This window comes from Nelusetta ayraudi, unplaced genomic scaffold, assembly GCF_046127955.1.
Source record: "Nelusetta ayraudi isolate G7.1 ecotype Tasmania unplaced genomic scaffold, CSIRO-AGI_Nayr_v1 ptg000092l, whole genome shotgun sequence".
Lineage (NCBI taxonomy): Eukaryota > Metazoa > Chordata > Actinopteri > Tetraodontiformes > Monacanthidae > Nelusetta > Nelusetta ayraudi.
The window spans coordinates 1,648,597-1,665,532 of NW_027466142.1; the positions used below are offsets into that span (position 1 = coordinate 1,648,597).

General features: G+C 47.6%; 1 protein-coding gene across 6 annotated transcripts in view; it reads right to left on the reverse strand.

Moving 5' to 3' along the window:
* The window catches only part of wdfy3 (WD repeat and FYVE domain containing 3), a 62,298-nt gene that overhangs the window by 35,953 nt on the left and 9,409 nt on the right, over positions 1-16,936 (reverse strand). For all 6 annotated transcript variants that reach the window (XM_076047231.1, XM_076047232.1, XM_076047226.1 and 3 more), the window contains exons 2-13: positions 16,476-16,686; positions 14,838-14,961; positions 13,961-14,070; positions 10,467-10,703; positions 9,706-9,898; positions 9,435-9,621; positions 9,179-9,345; positions 6,378-6,854; positions 5,484-5,588; positions 4,012-4,205; positions 1,819-2,090; positions 1,251-1,448 (exon numbers count right to left, since the gene is read on the reverse strand). In XM_076047231.1, coding sequence (XP_075903346.1) covers positions 1,251-1,448; positions 1,819-2,090; positions 4,012-4,205; positions 5,484-5,588; positions 6,378-6,854; positions 9,179-9,345; positions 9,435-9,621; positions 9,706-9,898; positions 10,467-10,703; positions 13,961-14,070; positions 14,838-14,961; positions 16,476-16,655 — 2,444 coding nt within the window. In that variant the 5' untranslated portion in view covers positions 16,656-16,686. The remainder of the gene's footprint in view (positions 1-1,250; positions 1,449-1,818; positions 2,091-4,011; positions 4,206-5,483; positions 5,589-6,377; positions 6,855-9,178; positions 9,346-9,434; positions 9,622-9,705; positions 9,899-10,466; positions 10,704-13,960; positions 14,071-14,837; positions 14,962-16,475; positions 16,687-16,936) is intronic.

Below are 16,936 nucleotides of genomic sequence, written 5' to 3' on the forward strand. Positions count from 1 at the left end.
AAGAAAGGGGGAAGAAAGAGGAGGAAAAAGAAGCTGTTAGTGGAGAGTTGAAAGGAGAAACAGGATCAAAGCTACAGCTGGAGCTCATGCATGACGCCAGCCACAAGTGCGTGTCGCCGCCGTGTCACTCCGCTGACAAAGGACGTGTGTGTTTAAAAACAAAAAACAGCGGCAGAAATATTGTGCAAGGAGAGGACACTGTTTTTTGCGTTATGGCCTCCAGGTGGTGCAAACATGCACAGGGAAGGACATGGGGAAAGAGGGAAGTCAGCGATGATTCAGCACCGGGTTTCTTCACCATCAACGTTTTAGAGCCGAATCCTTTTGTCGCTTTTTTTGTTCTGTTTTATCCCCCATCCGGGAGACAAAACAGGCACTCATATTATATTTTCTATGGTGTCACAGGTGGAATTCAACTGAATAGTAGCCATTCACAAAGATTTTTTTCCAATTATCCTTCCCTCATAACTGGAGCCCCACGAATTTGAGACTCGGGGAGATGCTTTATTAATTCAGTTTTCAGCCTTAGAACTGTTCAGCCACTTGTGTGTGTGTGTGTGTGTGTGTGTGTGTGTGTGTGTGTGTGTGTGTGTGTGTGTGTGTGTGTGTGTGTGTGTGTGTGTGTATGCGTGTGAGAGAGAGCCAGAGAGAGTCTGTCCCAGCTGACGTACAACACAGCTGTGGATCCACACTGGCAGAGCACTGATCATGACCTACAAACGCCTTGTTGCCTTGTGTAACACTGGTCGTGTTCTGCTCAAGTGTTTTTTCCCCTCCTCTTCCAGTATGATACTGTCCATCGTTGTTTTATTCTTATTCTAACTGAGGATAACATTGATTCAAGACAACAGTCATGCAGTCTGACAATGCAGGTGACAATGCCTTTCTTACGTCTTTTTGGCTGCAAAGTGCAAAAAAACCTGCAAGGATGGCAGTTTATCGTAGAATTTCAGTCAGGCTTAATAGAAAGAGATTTCTTACTCTTGGAAAATGTTCATGGCGGGCTGCTCTCAGGGATTCAGAGATGATCACAATAAATATTATTACCTGGCCTGACTGACGAAGGGTCGGTACATTCCCAGAATCTATCTGACTGTCAGTAATGTGAGCCAGTTTAATCACAGACGGGCATATTCCTCTAATTTCACAAACTGTGCCATCCGAAGCAGCGTGTATGGCAAATCGGATGTTAACTGTGGGATTTTAAGACCTTTCCGTCTAAAACAGCCCTCTGCTCCCAACCCACTGACCTGTCGAATGAGTCTGTGGCCATCTTGTACAGGTAGATGAAGAGTTTGCTGCAGTGTTTCAGAGTGGGGCACACGCTGTCTCCAGCGCAGCCTCCGCTGGCGGCTTCGTCTTCCAGCAGCCTCTGGAAGGGCTGAGCGTTGGAGGGGAACACGCCTGTGGGTCCCAGCTTCTTGGTGTCTGAGAAGCATCCCAGGAGCCTGAGGGGAAGTACGGCAGAGCAGACTGATGTGAGGAAAAAGTGGGAAAGAAACAAAGACAGAAAGAGTGCGGCACCGTAGAACTAAAAAAAAAAAAAAAAAAAAAAAAGAAAGCAGAGGGAAAAATGCAAATGATGTCTGCGGTACATCTACTTTGATGTTTTTGGTGCCTGCGTATAAGGAAAGAAACAGATTAACTGGAAAGAGCTCCAGTTATTGCAAAGCTTCACTGTGTTATTATGCAGCAGCGCGACACTAGTTTGGTAAAAAGTGGAAAAGCTGATCTGCACAGGATTTGAATTCTTGTTTTTCCCAGATGAGACTCTGAACTCTAACAGAAAAGGTATACTTGATTTTATTTTTTTTTTACCTGACAGCGTCGGCCAGCTTCTCATACTGGATCTCCGTGCGGAAGAAGTGCGAGTTGGCCGGCTCGTAGCGCATGGCGGCGGTGAGCGTGCAGAAGACGGTGTGCAGCAGCTCGAAGACCTGGTTCTGGTTGACGCGGTCCCAGCCCTGGCGGGGCGGCTGGCACAGCGAGCGCTCCATGGCCACCAGCAGCGAGGTGATGTAGACGAAGCCGCCCACCTTGCGGAAGACGGTGCGCGTGCGGTGGCTCTCGCGCAGCACCGCCAGCAGGGCCTGAGGAGGACGGCAGGCTGCGTCAAATCGAGTTTGAAACAAAGCTTATACACGCCACTGCTTTTTATTTTCATCTTATAACTTCACTTTACATCAATCAGTAATTTCCCTTTTGTTACAAATGTATTGTTTGCAGTCTGGAGCTTCAGTTTCATGAGCTTTTTCAGCTTTTTGTCACCACATTCACAGTCTCCTCGGTTCAGTTCACCTGCTTTTCTTTGTTGGAGAAACATTTCTTCACGCCTCTGATTTTCTTCTTTTTATTGTTGTCTGCCTAAACTCGCTGGATTTTCTCCCACACACACTCACCCCTGTACTTTGGCAAGTAACCTGAACTATAGCATCAAACTGTAACCTAGATGCGAGTTAAAAATAGCCCGACAGCATAGACAGACTATGACAGGCGACGTTTTTAATAAGCACCTAAAAGCCACTGGAAGCAGCGACGGCTGAGTGACACGGAGGCGCTGCGGCGCGCCAAGACACAAAACAGAGGGAGCGACCGCGCAGGAGCGACTCCCAGACAGCTGCTCTCTCTCTGTGAGCGAGTCCACGTCTGGGAGACAAATTGGTATTTGAGAAAACGATCACTTTTGTTTGAGCACCTGCACCATGTCAAGGAGCGCAGCGGCATCCAGGCACGTCGTCTCGGGATCGCTGCAGATAAAGTGACGCGTTCAAGTGGAAATAAAAGAGAAGCCGGAGCGACGCCGTGCTGCAGGGCTCAGCTGGACGTTTCCTGTTGCGCTGCGTCAAATGCCGACCTCAGCAGCGACACAGGGGACATCCTCTTCCTGTCTGCACGCTGGGAAATGACCACCGACTCTGTTTCAAAACCTGAGGGCTTCCGATGTTGCTTCAAGGAGGCATGAAGAGGCCTCAAGGTCTGAATACAGCGCATTGGGATTCACACGCGTCTGTCTTTGGGATCACAGGGCAAAACAAACACGAATGTTCACAAAGCTAATGAGGCAAAATTGTGAAATCCTCACAAGTGCCTCTAGGCATTTTTTCAGTCAATAGTGCGTAAACCCTCGTGGTAGCTGGTGAAATCACTCCAAATTATTATTTTTTTTTTTATCGCATTCTTCGTAGCTCTTCTGTTTTGTTTTTGAGGGTGAGAAATCAGAAAAATCCCTTCTTAGCAAAATAGGAGCAAATTGCTGCTGACAAATTAATCCAGCGGAAGCTTTAAAGAGGCGTGAGAATTACCTCATGCGAGGGAGCAGAATTTAAAAAGCGCAATTATGCCTGAGAACATGAGCTCATCCGCTTCATATCCCGTAGTCCGAGGAGGAATTAATGTATGCGAAGCCTCAAATGCATATTGATTGTCTGAATTACCGACCTCGCCGTTCTCACGCTGACTGGAGGTCCCTTTGTCTGTTTGAGCTGCTCTGCTCCACGCCACTGTGTTTCATAAAACATCAACTACTTCCAAGTCAAAATAATTTAAAAGGTCTGTATGAGAAACCGACTGGAGAAATAGCCCTTTGTGATGTCACAAAGGGCACCAATACCTTTTGATAATACCCCTACCACCTCAGAGGTCACCTTGCTGCTGCCTGGCTTACGTCACCTTCCAAATGTGCATAAGGACCAACTAAATTCTGCAGACTGTGGGCGGTCCAGCTCATCGCTCACGTCCCTCTTGACACTTTGAGAGTCAGGGACACCGTGAGCACTTTGCGAGTTGATACTGAGAGTTAAGGGCGGAATTGGGATTCACTCAAATTTTCACTTGATGCTAAAGTACAGATTTATTTTTTTTTTGCCTATTGTAATGTGGTGAAAAGAGGTCGAAATGTGATTAAACAGTTCTCAAGATTTTGGAATACGGTTAATCCACCGTCGTCCAGAATAACAAAGATGTGAAAATCATGACAACATGGTCCCCTCAAAGGTTCACGGCGCAGGTTACCCGCAGTATGTCTGTTTTCAGCTGCAGTTCGCTGGGAGGCGCCGAGTGCATGAGGCCCAGCAGCGTCCCCATGTCGTCATCTCCGCTGGGCGACAGCACCAGCTGCTGGATGATGAGCAGGGCATGTTCCCGACACTGACGGTACTTTACGATGTTGTGAACGCAGCGGGCGCCTCCAAACTCCCTGAACACGGCTGAGAGACAGAGAGAGAGAGAGCGAGAGAGAGAGAGAGAGAAAGAGGAGAACATTATTTCTCTTTTTCTTGGTGTCTGCTCATTAGCAGCCTCTTCACATGAGGCCGCCGGCTGAGAGCCTCAGCCGTGAAAATGTAAATACAATCAATGTGTCAGACTGGAAGCCAACACACACACACACACACACACACACACACACACACACACACACACACACACACACACACACACACACACACACACACACACACACACACACAGGTTTGATGTGATGAGAGCAACCAGTCGTCCTCAAGGTCACAGGCAGCTCTGAGTCGTCTCTGTGCAGCCTGTTGGCGGTCTGTGTGACTCATCACTTTACTGACCATAATGACTGAGTCTCTCACACATGCACACGCACACACTGGGTCAGTAACAGACGTGTGTGGGAGGAGCTAAGACTAAGAATTGAATCCACACACGGGGTGATTTTATATTGTTTATCGGTGAGTGCCGTGCTGTGCAGTGTGCTGCCTGCTGATGTTTGCCAATAAATACTGCACAACAGATCCACAGATCGCATCACCTACTATCTTCTATCCCCGCTGCTGCGAATAAAACAGAACCTACTGGAAGCACATGCGCAGCGTGACTGCACTGACTTTCATAGAGTGTTTCCCCTAAAATGAAATCTGATATGTTAGACAGTGTAATTACATTTGCAACCACTGTGATGGCCACCTATTGCCGAGAGCCTGCTTCGCGTTTTCCCCTGTGTGTGCATGTGTGTGTGTGTGTGTCCCAGCAGGTATGACAGTGGGCAGGGTTGGACGTGATTGGGGAGCAACTGGCCAGTCTCCCTAAGACCATAAAGCCAGCAGTCATCATCCAGCCTCTCTCTCTCCAGCATCACACCCACCTGCCCCTCTACACGCTGGAGTTCATATATTTTGTTCTGGTTCTGCTTTCTGTTCTGGCTCAGGCTTATTTTAAGTTCACACTCTTCAACACTTACATACACTCATTAATATTTGCAGACATGCTGACAAAGACATGTTACACAATCCATGGTGCTATTTCTGTTGTTTATTTAAATAAGTCATTATCACGTGTGAATCCGCGTGTTCCCTCTTGTCATTGCTTTTTGAGAGTCGAGACGCCACATTGCTGAGGCTTTGTTTAAAACTTAACATTTACATTGCATTTCCTTACTCATGATGTCTGTAATACCAGATTTAAGGGGAAAATAATAAAATAATTTTTTACAACCATTTGATTTTCTCTGTGTGTGTTTTTACCTGCATTAGTGTTGTTGGAGCTCTGCAGCAGCACCGTCAGCGTCTCCATCACCAACCAGGCCAGCTGCTTCTGCTCCTCTGCCACCGTGTTGTTTTTACAGTCGGCTAAAGATGAACAAACACAAATATACAGAGGGGAGGTTGACGGCGCAGTGACACAGTGAGCAGACAACACATATAATGGAATATAGGCCACGCTGCAAAATATTTTTGCCCACTGACGAAGCGCCAGAGTAGACGAGGACGAGAATTAGATTATCTGACCATCTGGATTCGATGAACTATACATTTTTAGCTTTGCTGGGGTTATAATGCGCTCTCGATTCCCTGCAGTGCATTTCAGGTCAAGCCTCTGGTTTCTTTGGATCCTGTTAGCCTGTAGCTTAATGAGGTGAAGCAGAGTGGAGAACAGTGTGTCTCGGTCTGGGGACTCCAGGGGACTTTGAGAAGGCTGCTAGAAGTCAAAACCAATAAAAATAAATAAATTAAAAAATATATATAAAATGTCCTTTTGTTCATTTATTTGGTTTTAAATGAATCACAATGTCAGAATGTGCGAATGGCTGAGGTTTGTTTGACTGACTCTCAATGTTTGGTAGTGGTGCAGTTTCAGTTGTACTAATTTAGGAAACCTTCATGAGATTGAGCTGCAGAATCGTAGACGCAAAAACAAAACAGTTTTTTCAACTTCAACTCAATTTTTTTGTTTTAATCACCTCACCAACTGATTTGCAAACACATCCAAAATAACTTCACTAATCATCAGCAAAACTGTCTACGTTAATTACTGGCCATTCAAGAGCTAAATATAATCTTTTTATCTATTCAGGATGAATTAATTTTGCTGTCACAGATCTCGCGTGATCACGGCAGCAGGAGTAAAAAGTGCCTCACCTTGGTCATTATTCTGTGGCTGCTGCGTGGTGGGGTCCTTGAGCAGGGCGGCGTACTTGTGCAGCAGGTTGACCAGCACCTCCAGCAGACCCACCTCGCGCAGGACGTCGCTGAACACCGGGTCGTGGCGCGCCAGCTTCAGCAGCGTGCGCACGGCCGTGATGCTGCAGGCGTGCGACGTGCTGGACTTGAGCAGCACGCTGACGCTGAACAGCTCCTTGCACGGCACGTAGTTGAGGCTGAAGACGATGAACTCCAGCAGCTCAAAGTACTTGGCCTGGGCCTCGGGCAGCTTGGCCACGCGCTCGGCGAACTGCGACAGCGTGTGCTGCGCCTCCAGGATGAAGTAGTTGGCCGACTCGGCCGCGTAGATGTTGCCGATGGCGTCTAGCAGCATGCAGGCCAAGCGGCTGGTTTTGGCCTTCAGGAAGGCGTTCTGCAGGACCGAGAAGGCCTGGATGTTCCGCACCGTGTGGCCTGGAGACAAGTGAGGAGGACGGGAATCAGCATTTGTGATTCATAGTAGTCTGAGAGAGGAGATGCTACAGCACATACTTGTTCAAAATAAGACGCTTAAATTAAAGATAATTCAAATAAAACTCAGTGATGAGATCAGAAACGAGAAATAATGAACCAAGTAATTGGTGAAGCAGTTGTTTTACTTTAAATTATGTTGGATTTATGTTTGGACAGGACTCATTTAGCGTTGTAGTGCTAAAGGAGAGAATTTAACACATTTACATGTCTGCAAACAATGAGCTGCGAACACAGACGCTGATTTCTTGGCCTTGCACCGTCTCTGACTGAACCAAAAGCAAATATTTGAGTCTATTTTAATGTTATCTGTCACAAAAGACCCTGAAGCTACAGTAATGCTGCAAACCATGGCAAATAAACACAATCTCAGACAAACACACAGATGGGGTTTGCCGAAAGCATGTCTACTTGCACAACTTCTGAATTCTCACAAACCACAAGTTTGCGGCTGACATATTACGCAGCTTTGGAGCCTTTTAACAAAAGAAATCAGGCAACAGATAACAATGCTTAAATCAGGTTAAATTAAGGGTGTGAGTGCATTCATTCCTTCAAGCCATTGGAAAGACCACAAAACCATACAGAGCAAGATCATAAAAGACGGTGTCTCATGTTGACGGGATAATATGGGGAAAAAAAACAAAACATAAAAATGCGACTCGCACATCGAGAAGCTGTGTCAGTGCACATACACAAACGCACGATCGTTTAGTGAAAGTGTGTTGGTTAATTAGACGAGAAAATGTACCCTCGCACCGTGCTGGCTTCTGGTAACGACTCTGCGCACAGCTGGCTGCATAATTAGCTGGATAAACACGAGTGTGTGTGCAAGTTTCAGCCTTCGCTCATTTGTGTGTGTGTGTGTATGTGTGTGTGTTTCAACGTGCTCAATCAGTTTAGTGCACCAGGAGGTGGCCAGAAAGCCGTCGCTGGCACTGAAGATAACACAGCCAGAGGAAAAACTAAGCAGGTGGTTGCACTGCATTTGCCGTTTGAATGCAGACCAACGTCATTTATAAATGAAACACTCGTGTACGTCAGTGTCGCCATTTCTGGTTGTGACCAACGCACCCAAAAACCTGGACGGAATTTAAAAAAGAACAACGTCTGCTGAAGCTTCTGGTGAGAAGCAGGGTTATTTTTGTTGTGTATAATGTAATAATATTGGAGCGATGGCCTCTGCCCTTGTTTGCGGTCCCAAAGGCGCGGCGTCCCTGCAAAAACACAGCCTATTTTCTTATCTACCAACTGTGAAATGACACATGTGGCCTGTGAAGAATTTGTGAAGCTCCAACCAACCAACCAACCAACCAACCAAGGAGCCTCTGAACTCCACAGAGCCAATTTGTATGCGGGGCGCTTCGGGCATTGGACTCCAGCAGTGTGACAGGCAGGCAGGCAGGCAGGCAGGCAGGCAGGCAGGCAAGCGAGAGTTGCCATGGCGTCTGTCAACAGGTCTCGCTGGCTGGGATCAGCCGAGCATCAAAGCCATTTCAGGGATTAAGATCTGACGGGGGAGATGCGACCCAGGCTTTCTCCACCAGTGACGCCTCTCGCTTGTTTCAAGGTTTGTGTCTTAAAAGGGGGTGGGGGGGTGGGGGGGGGAGCAGAGAGATCCTCGACACGAAGCCTTCAGCCTGAAAATTGGGATCCCATTTAGTGTGTTGATAGAGGAATATTAAGTCAGAGGCCAAGGCTGGGGGTCACAGACGGTCTACAGCAGCAGGGAGATGTGTTTTAAGGTGTTTTCAATGATATCTTACACTTGGCTCTGTATTTGACAGCAAACATTAGGTGGTAAGTTGGATGGTGAGATAAAGTGGCTACGAATAATATTTTGTGGAATTTGCATCCATTTAAACAGTTTTTTAAGGTCTCATTACATTTTTAGCAAACTATGGTTCTAAACATTATTTACAAATGAATTAAAACAGCATTTAATACAAATGTTACTGGAGCTGAAATGGTTTGATCAGTTCACTGCGTCTAGTTTGTCTTTACGTGATGATGGACAGTTACCTTTGGACAAAATGAGACTGAAATCATAAAGAGTTTCCATTAATAAAAAGCTGAATTTAAAAAAAGGCAGCAAACGTTGCAAATGTTACTGTTTCCTGCTAAGAAACACAACAGAAAATTTAAAATCAACTCAGGTTAAACAGCTCAATTAGAAGGGGGGAAAAAAGCATGAATGTTGGTCTTGACAAGGGAAAAAAAAAGGATGACGGCAGCAGAAAAGCTGAAAGCTTTCGATGTGAACAGACCTTTGGCCGAAGGTTGGGGCAGCACAAAGCCAGGCAGCAGGAAGGGGGCGCCAGTGGTGAGTCCGGCAGGTTTCAGCTCCGTCACCCCGTACGTGGTCAGACAGGTCACCAGGTTGACCAGGTCCTTCAGCGCGTCTTTGGACTCGTCCTCCTTGGTCTGTTCCAGTCTGGACACAGAGGCGCAGGGATGAAGCACCAGCCAAACCGCCGAGCACTGCAGTTCAACGCAAGGAGCAACGTCCCGCGGAGACGGTACCTGAGCATGAGATCGCAGAGGAAGGCGTAGCCCTGGCACATTCTGAAGTCGTCCAGCAAGGTCTGCGACACGTCGCTGGAGTCCTTGAGGAAGCAGGAGAGGCCGGCGAACATCTCCACGATCTCCAGCGGCGACAGGTCGTCCGACTGCTGCATGTTCTGAACGCACGTGCCCAGACATTCTTTCTCTGCGGTGTTGAGAGCACAGAGGCACAAATTCACAAACTCGCTTCAGAGTTTCCAGCCGTCCGCCGCGCGATCGCTCGTCTCACCGTGGATGTATTTGACCACGTTGACGCTGAGGCCGTGTCGGGAGATGGTGGTGAGCACCTCCCCGGCGCTCCTCCTCCAGGGCAGGTTGTGAGGGGGGCACCAGGAGGTGATGGCACTGAAGAGCAGCTGGAGGTCGTCTTTCTGGGCCAGCTCCTCGGCCGGGGACACAAACGAGCACAGCTTCACCATGATCTGCGAGAGGACGGGACAAGGACGTGGTGAGGGGGGTGAAAGGTCGAGGCAGCGTTGCCATGGCAACCCGCAGCACGTCTCTGAACATTTTCCAGCACGACGTCTTAGTGCGCAGTCCATTTACATCCAAATTGATGCCTCTAAGGCAACCGACAGAACTGGCCTTTTTCTAAATGAGCTTGATGACGACAGACGGCAGCGAGAAATGTTTTTCTCCTTCACTTTCTGAAGAGGGAAAAGCAGCATCTGCCATTTCTGCAAGGACGGCGTTGAAAAAACAGAATGAAATTCATCTGTCGAAGGGGGAAAAAAAGCTGCTTTCATTTCCAAAAAAACTGGGAGGTGTAATGGAGATTTAATTCGTGTTAACAATAACCACGTACAAGCCATGGTAATGTTGAGAATAGTTGCACTGTCCCTGACAGCTTGACCTTGAGGTGCATCTCACCTGTACATGTCTGTTGTTTCCAAAAAACAATTGCTTCCATGTTCCAGGTTAAAACAAACTTGTCAAGTGGACAGTACCCCCAGTGTCCCCGAAAAGAAACTGAAGTCGCTGCCATATTACCTGGACGAAGACTTTCTGGAGCAGCACCCGGCGATCGGCCAGCGGCAGCTCCTGCTGGCCGGCCGTCTTCTCCTGGGGGGCTGTGGGCTGCGGCGGTGGCGGCGGCGGCGGCGGCGGCTGCTGCTGCGTGGTGGGAGCCACCGGAGCCTCGGCCATGTGAGGCAGGTCGAAGAACAGGTAGAGGCATTTGACCAGCGTGGAGGGGACGGACATGGTGGTCATGCAGTCCACAGTTTTCTGCCAATGGCAAAAACAACACGTCATCATGCCGGAGCATCCTTGCTAAAATGACGGACATCACAGTTTTAAAACTCAACAGGAGCTCGTCTGTTCCATCACGACGAGAGGGATTAAAAGATTTCATTATCATCATTATGATTATTATTATTGATGCCCAGTGAGCTCAAGCAGGGATCCTCTACGTGAAAAGGTGCTAATTTTTTAGCATAAGTTTGGCAAAGAGGCAGTCGTGATTCATATCTGTCTCCGCATGAAAAGATGTAGGAGGAGCTGGAAGGGCTGTTGTGTGCTTGCGTGCTTGCGTGCTTGCGTGCGTGCGTGCGTGTGTGTGTGTGCGTGCGTGGGGGGAGCGAGATGGGATTTGTGCTCTTGGAGTCGAGTGATTCAGAAAATCAAACGCTGCCTCCCACACTCGCACGCACACGTACAGACGGGGGGCAGACGGACAAATTCTCCCTCGTCTTCACTTACGCACAAGCTCCTCGTGGAAGACAAACACCCCCCGGTGCAGGCGCACACACACACACACACACACACACACACACACACACACACACACGCTCAGATCCGCAGAGTGCACACACTGATTAAAATGACCCCACGCAAAAAAAAAAAGAGATCAGCAGACGCATGAGGATCATCCACAGCACACACACTCCGGTAACACACACACGCACACGCACACACACACACACACACACACACACACACACACACACACACACACACACACACGTACAATTAAAGTAAATGCCTCAGGTGATTAATGGACAGTCATGGGAGGGAAAACAGATCAGGACAATGACAGTGGAAGCAGGTCGGCAGAGGAGCGTCTAGGTCTAGTTAATAGTATGTCAGCATAATGGAAGACAGGAGAGGCATCAGCAGTGGGCGAGTGGAGAGGTGCGTGTGTGTGTGTCAGTTTTCCCAGGCTGTGACACATTGGCCCTGCTGCAGCTTTAAGGTTGGGGTTAATGGGAACAGTCAATCAGAAAGAAAACTGGAGAGGCAGAGAGGTTTTATTAGATGGCCGCACGCGTGCGTGCGTGCGTGCGTGCGTGCGTGCGTGCGTGTGTGTGTGTGTGTGTGTGTGTGTGTCTGTGTGTGCGCGTGTGTGTCTTTGTTGTGCTGCACAGAGGCGGTCCGGTGATGCGAAGCGTGAAAAGGCATCCTGTAAAAGCAGAGAGGTGGGCAGAGCGACGGGCTGAAAACAAAAATATTGCCATTTTGTCATGTGAGGATGGACGGAGGGAGGGAGGGGTGAATGAATGGATGAACGGTGAAGGTTAAATAAAGAGGAGTGATGTCAGATAAAGTGAAGGCCGGCGGCAGGAGGCTCCTTTGTTTCACAGAAGATGAAATAGCGGCCAGAAACACCGAGCCTCCTCACCGAACGACGACGCATCGGCCTTTATTCTAAACATGTTTAATGATATCAGTAAAATAAATAAATAAATAAATGATTTTTGAGGCTGAGGCCTCAGTTTACACGCAGCCAAATCGAGAAGTGACGGGACAACCTGCGAGTGAATAAGCGTGAGGACACGGAGGCCAATCACAAACCTGAAGAAAGGCAGAAAAGAGGCTCAAGTGAAAGAACAACGGCCCGGTTTCAGCAAAGAGTCCTCTGTGAGGATGAGTTACTCTCTGAGAAGCAGAGAGCAGCGGCAGCACGGCATTAAAAAAAAAACAGATAAAATTTGCTGTGGGAAAAATGCCATCAATTAAAACAATGCTTAACACCTCCTAATGCTTAAGTCCTTATTTAACACACGACGATTTGAGGCACCACTCCTGCAGAAGATTTAGTAGTCTATTATTTACGGCTGCAGGAAACACACACTGGAGCACTAATGGGGAGCAAAGCGTGAACTGCGGCAGCGGCGGCGGCGGCAGCAGCAGCATGTCGGAGCAGTGAGACGAGCTTGTCAAACACAAACGGCACAGCAAAAAGAGACCACTCCCAAATCCCAATGAGCTGCGTTTGCACGCGGAAGCGCGCCGCTGCGACGAGTCAGATCTCGGAGTGGCAGGACTGACAAGCTGCTAAACTGCCACTGTTTGAGCAGAGTGCACTTCAGCGCAAAAGACACAAGACTCCGAAGAGAGACGGTACTTTTGTGCTCACCTGCGAGTATAGGAAAGACCATTATTTTACACCAGCGCAGTAACTAAGAACAAATTGAAGAGTCAGATAATTACTCTTTAAAAAGGCCCAACAGCCATTTTAAGGGCATGTGCAGGAATCCTCACTTTGTTATCGCTCTCGCCCGTCTCGTTGCCTGACGAAAGAGGATTTTCCTCCTGCATGCCTAAAAGCCAACTTTGGTAAATTATTCATCCTGTGTACACAGCAAGCGCCGGCAATTCAAGGGTCCCCCTTGAAGCGTAGCTCAAACACTTTCTGCTGTAGGATCCTTTAAAGCATCTGGAGCTGTACGCATCAGAAAAACAACATTGTCACGTCTCTCTTCCTTAGGCCTGTTCCAAACGGTCTGGCCGGAATTCAATGAAAATCACAGAACCATTAAAGCATTTAGTCACGTTTGAGTGCAAACAAAATTTAAAATAGAACAACTTTATGTAGCAAAGAGAAGGAGCAGAGTGGGTTGAAGGCGTTAAGGGTCCTCGAAAACAACAACAAACACAACAACAGCAGCACTAGCAGCAGTGAATTTCTGGTGTGCAATGGAGCAGCAAAACTAGCCAGGCCAGCTGACAGTGATGTTCTCACACACACACACACACACACACACACACACACACACACACACACACACACACACACACACACACACACACACACACACACACACACACACACACACACACACACACACACACACACACACACACACACACACACGACCTCCAGAGGAATGCAGGCTGGAAAGTTCACAAGATGCCTGCTGACCACGGAGCGAGAACACGGACACAGAAAAATAAGGCTTTGCTGACAACTCAGCTGTCAGCTCAGCTGACCTCTAGAGGCAGCGTCGAGCTAGAGCTGCATTGAAAGGACAAAAAGCCTGTGTTTATCTCGCTGATCGTACACGTTGGAAGATTTTACGGCGGACGACCGAGCAGACGACAAACCTGCCTTGTTTCTTCTTTCTTTTATTACATGAGAGCAAGCAGTTTAGACAATGAGAATAATGTAATGATAAGCCCTTTATTATTAAAGATCAGTGCAAACATATTTGTTTGAGGAGGAGAGATGAAGAAAGTGCAGAGTGTCGAAGCACGTGACCAACCTGTCCAGAGGAGGCCAGCAGGTTGATGGTGGTCAGAAGCATCCATCCACGACTCGTCTCCTCACTTTGGTTCACCTCCAGGAACTGGACGATGGCTCGGCTGGCCGCCTCTGGAAAAACAATGAAAAAGAACACACACACACGCATTAGTAAATGGAAAGTGGCAGCTGATTGTCCCCAGACCCACTGATGGGCAGTTGGAACAATCATCAGCTGTGCAACAAATAAATCTCATCTGTGGAGGTGACGTGCGCCTTGTCTTCAGTGCAGCAGATCCTCTTCAGACAGAGAGAAACTTCATTTCTTTTTTTCCTTATCTGCTATTAAATTTACCATTGAGCTTCGTGTGATTCACTGTGGTTGTCATAAACTCAATTTTACAAGATTAAGAAGAACATTCATGTGATTGCTGAAACCTTGTCCAAAAAGATTTGGATTTTTTTTTAGGACCTTCTATTTTGATTGGAGTGTAAATTCATACAAATACAAAACAGCCTTTCTAGTTTTTATTTGTTCAGTTTGAAGCTAATCGAAAGCAGTTTTCTTGAGTCAGTGACTGAGTGAGTCAGTGAAGTGACTGATTCAACCTCTGAGTCAGACTTCGAAAGCTCCCGTGACTGTGTGCTAAGAAGAAATGAACTGGAATTTTCTCCAGTAGGACCCTGTAACTAGAGAGGCGTCTGTAACCATCACTTTCCTATTTTCTGGGTTGTTGCCATAGCAACAGCATAAATTCTGCCGAAGAAGTCTCTGCAGATAAGGAGTTGGTGGGAACCCCTCACCTTATGAAGAGCTTCCTGATAACAAAGCAGTCCACAAGGTTGACGATGATATTACAGCTGCCATTAAACACGTCCACGTGGTGCTGAGGGCTCACCTGTCGACTTGTTGGATGCTCTCCGTCTGATCTCTGTCACCATCAGACGTGAGACCTGGGTGGTGAACTGGAGCAGGTCCGAGAACTTCTCCGTCATGCTGCTGGGTGGAGCGTTCCCAAACACCTGGAGCGGACAGACAGGGTAATGTGCAACTTGACCAGTAGAGGTAGCAGTTGTGCACGGCATGTAAACCAAAACAAACCGGCTACCTGCAGAACCTCCCCTCAGATCTCAGATTGCAATCATTGATAGCAACTGAGAAAATTTGGAACAGAACTGCGTTTAGAATATTGCACTTCGCAATTTTACAGCCTAAAATTCTCCCTCTGATGACGGCGGTAATCACATTAATCAATATACACGGCGATATTATCAAAGTAGGTGGCTTTATCGCTCCCTTGTTTTCCTGGCACGTCCTCATTTTGCAGCCACAGAGACGCTGCACGCTGCAGCCGAGGCCTCTGGGAGAGCAGGGCAAAGATAAACTGCTCGTTGTTCAACAATGATTCATCATGTGGTGTATTTACCCAGCGAGAGAGAAGCCCGGAGCTTGGCGCCCTGCTGCGTGGAGAGTACTCCACTCCACTCTAGCATTCTGACTTGTGCAATGCCACCAGCGAGCGATTCACGGTCAGCGTTGGCTAATTAGCCGACACGTCGAGAGGCCCTCAGTGAAGCCACTTCAGTGTCAGGAGAGCGTTCAACAGGGCTACTTGGGGTGGGCACACTATTGTATAAGGTTCACAAAGGGTAGCGGCTAATAGAAAAATATCTTCTACATCATTAGTTTTCATATGACAAACCTAGTTGCAGATATCATTTCGCGTTGCTCTCTGTAAAATTCAGTGGGATGATTCATATCGTAACTTTATGTCCTGAAGCATCAGCAGATAAATGATAGGCGGCGGCAAAATAATTCTGGTCTTAATGTTTCTAGCAGCAGCTCACACGTAGCCTAGATAGATAAACATCTACTGGTGTTGCGCCTTGCCAAGTTCCACTTCCATTTTTTCCCCCCTTGACTTCTGATTGCCCATTATTTCCTTTTGACAATTAAAAATACAGCTGGTGCATACACTTTCTTTTTAATTGGGGGCTGAAAAAGTGTGTTGCGTTAAGAATCAGTCTTAAATGTCCAAGTGCAGTCGTGCACTGTTCTGTCCAGCTTAAAAAAACTAGATGCTTCATATACAACAACATAGTACAACGACAAGAATTTAGTTTTCTATTTTGTGCGATTATCGATAAACAAGACAATCGTTTGCAATTGTTTGCGTGTCTCTGTTGCTGCCACACCTTTTTAACAACAACAACAAAAAAATTCCATGACAAATATTTCATAACAATAATTGTGACTGGGTAAAAATGTAAGGGTGTCTGATTACTTTTTTGATCTTTATACTGTAAGGGCATGTTAAGTTTAAAGGATATCAACATTTACAATCTAAATGTATAGCCGTATACAACACAGATCAGGTGTCTATATTGTCCAATCAATCCCTGTTATGGAACAGGCTCTGGATGATGAACTCCTACAACTTGCAGCATAAACTCAGGTGAGTGGTCCTAATGCGTCCTGACCGATAAACTGCAAAGATAAGGCCGTGCACGAGCCGCTCGCCCCGGCGGTGACTCACCCTGTTAAATACGGGCAGCATCATGTAGAGCTTCTCCTCCTGCTCCTTCTGGGTCATGTGGCGAGGCGGGTGGCACAGCTCGGAGAACAGGCGGCGCAGGTGCATCAGGCCCAGGGCGTTGTCCTGCGGGCTGCACTCCTCCTGCCTCGGCCGCCCCATGATCCTCTTCACCATGTTCATCTTGAGAGGCTTTGTCAGACCAAAAGTGGCCCTGCGGACAGAGGGACCGCCACGTGAGAACCTCAACGAGTCAAAGAGTTCATACGCGTTTCTTTTCTTCAGTCAAGATGCACTTTCACAGTGTTTTACAGTGATATTTGTCTATGGTCTGTTCAGGAACTCCCCAAATGTGATTATGTTATCTGTTTTACCCCCTTGTGATGTCACAGAGGGCACTCCCACCTCCCCAGTGAGGTGTTCGCTCCGCCCTCTGAAGGCTGAGTGTCGTATTTAACCCGTTC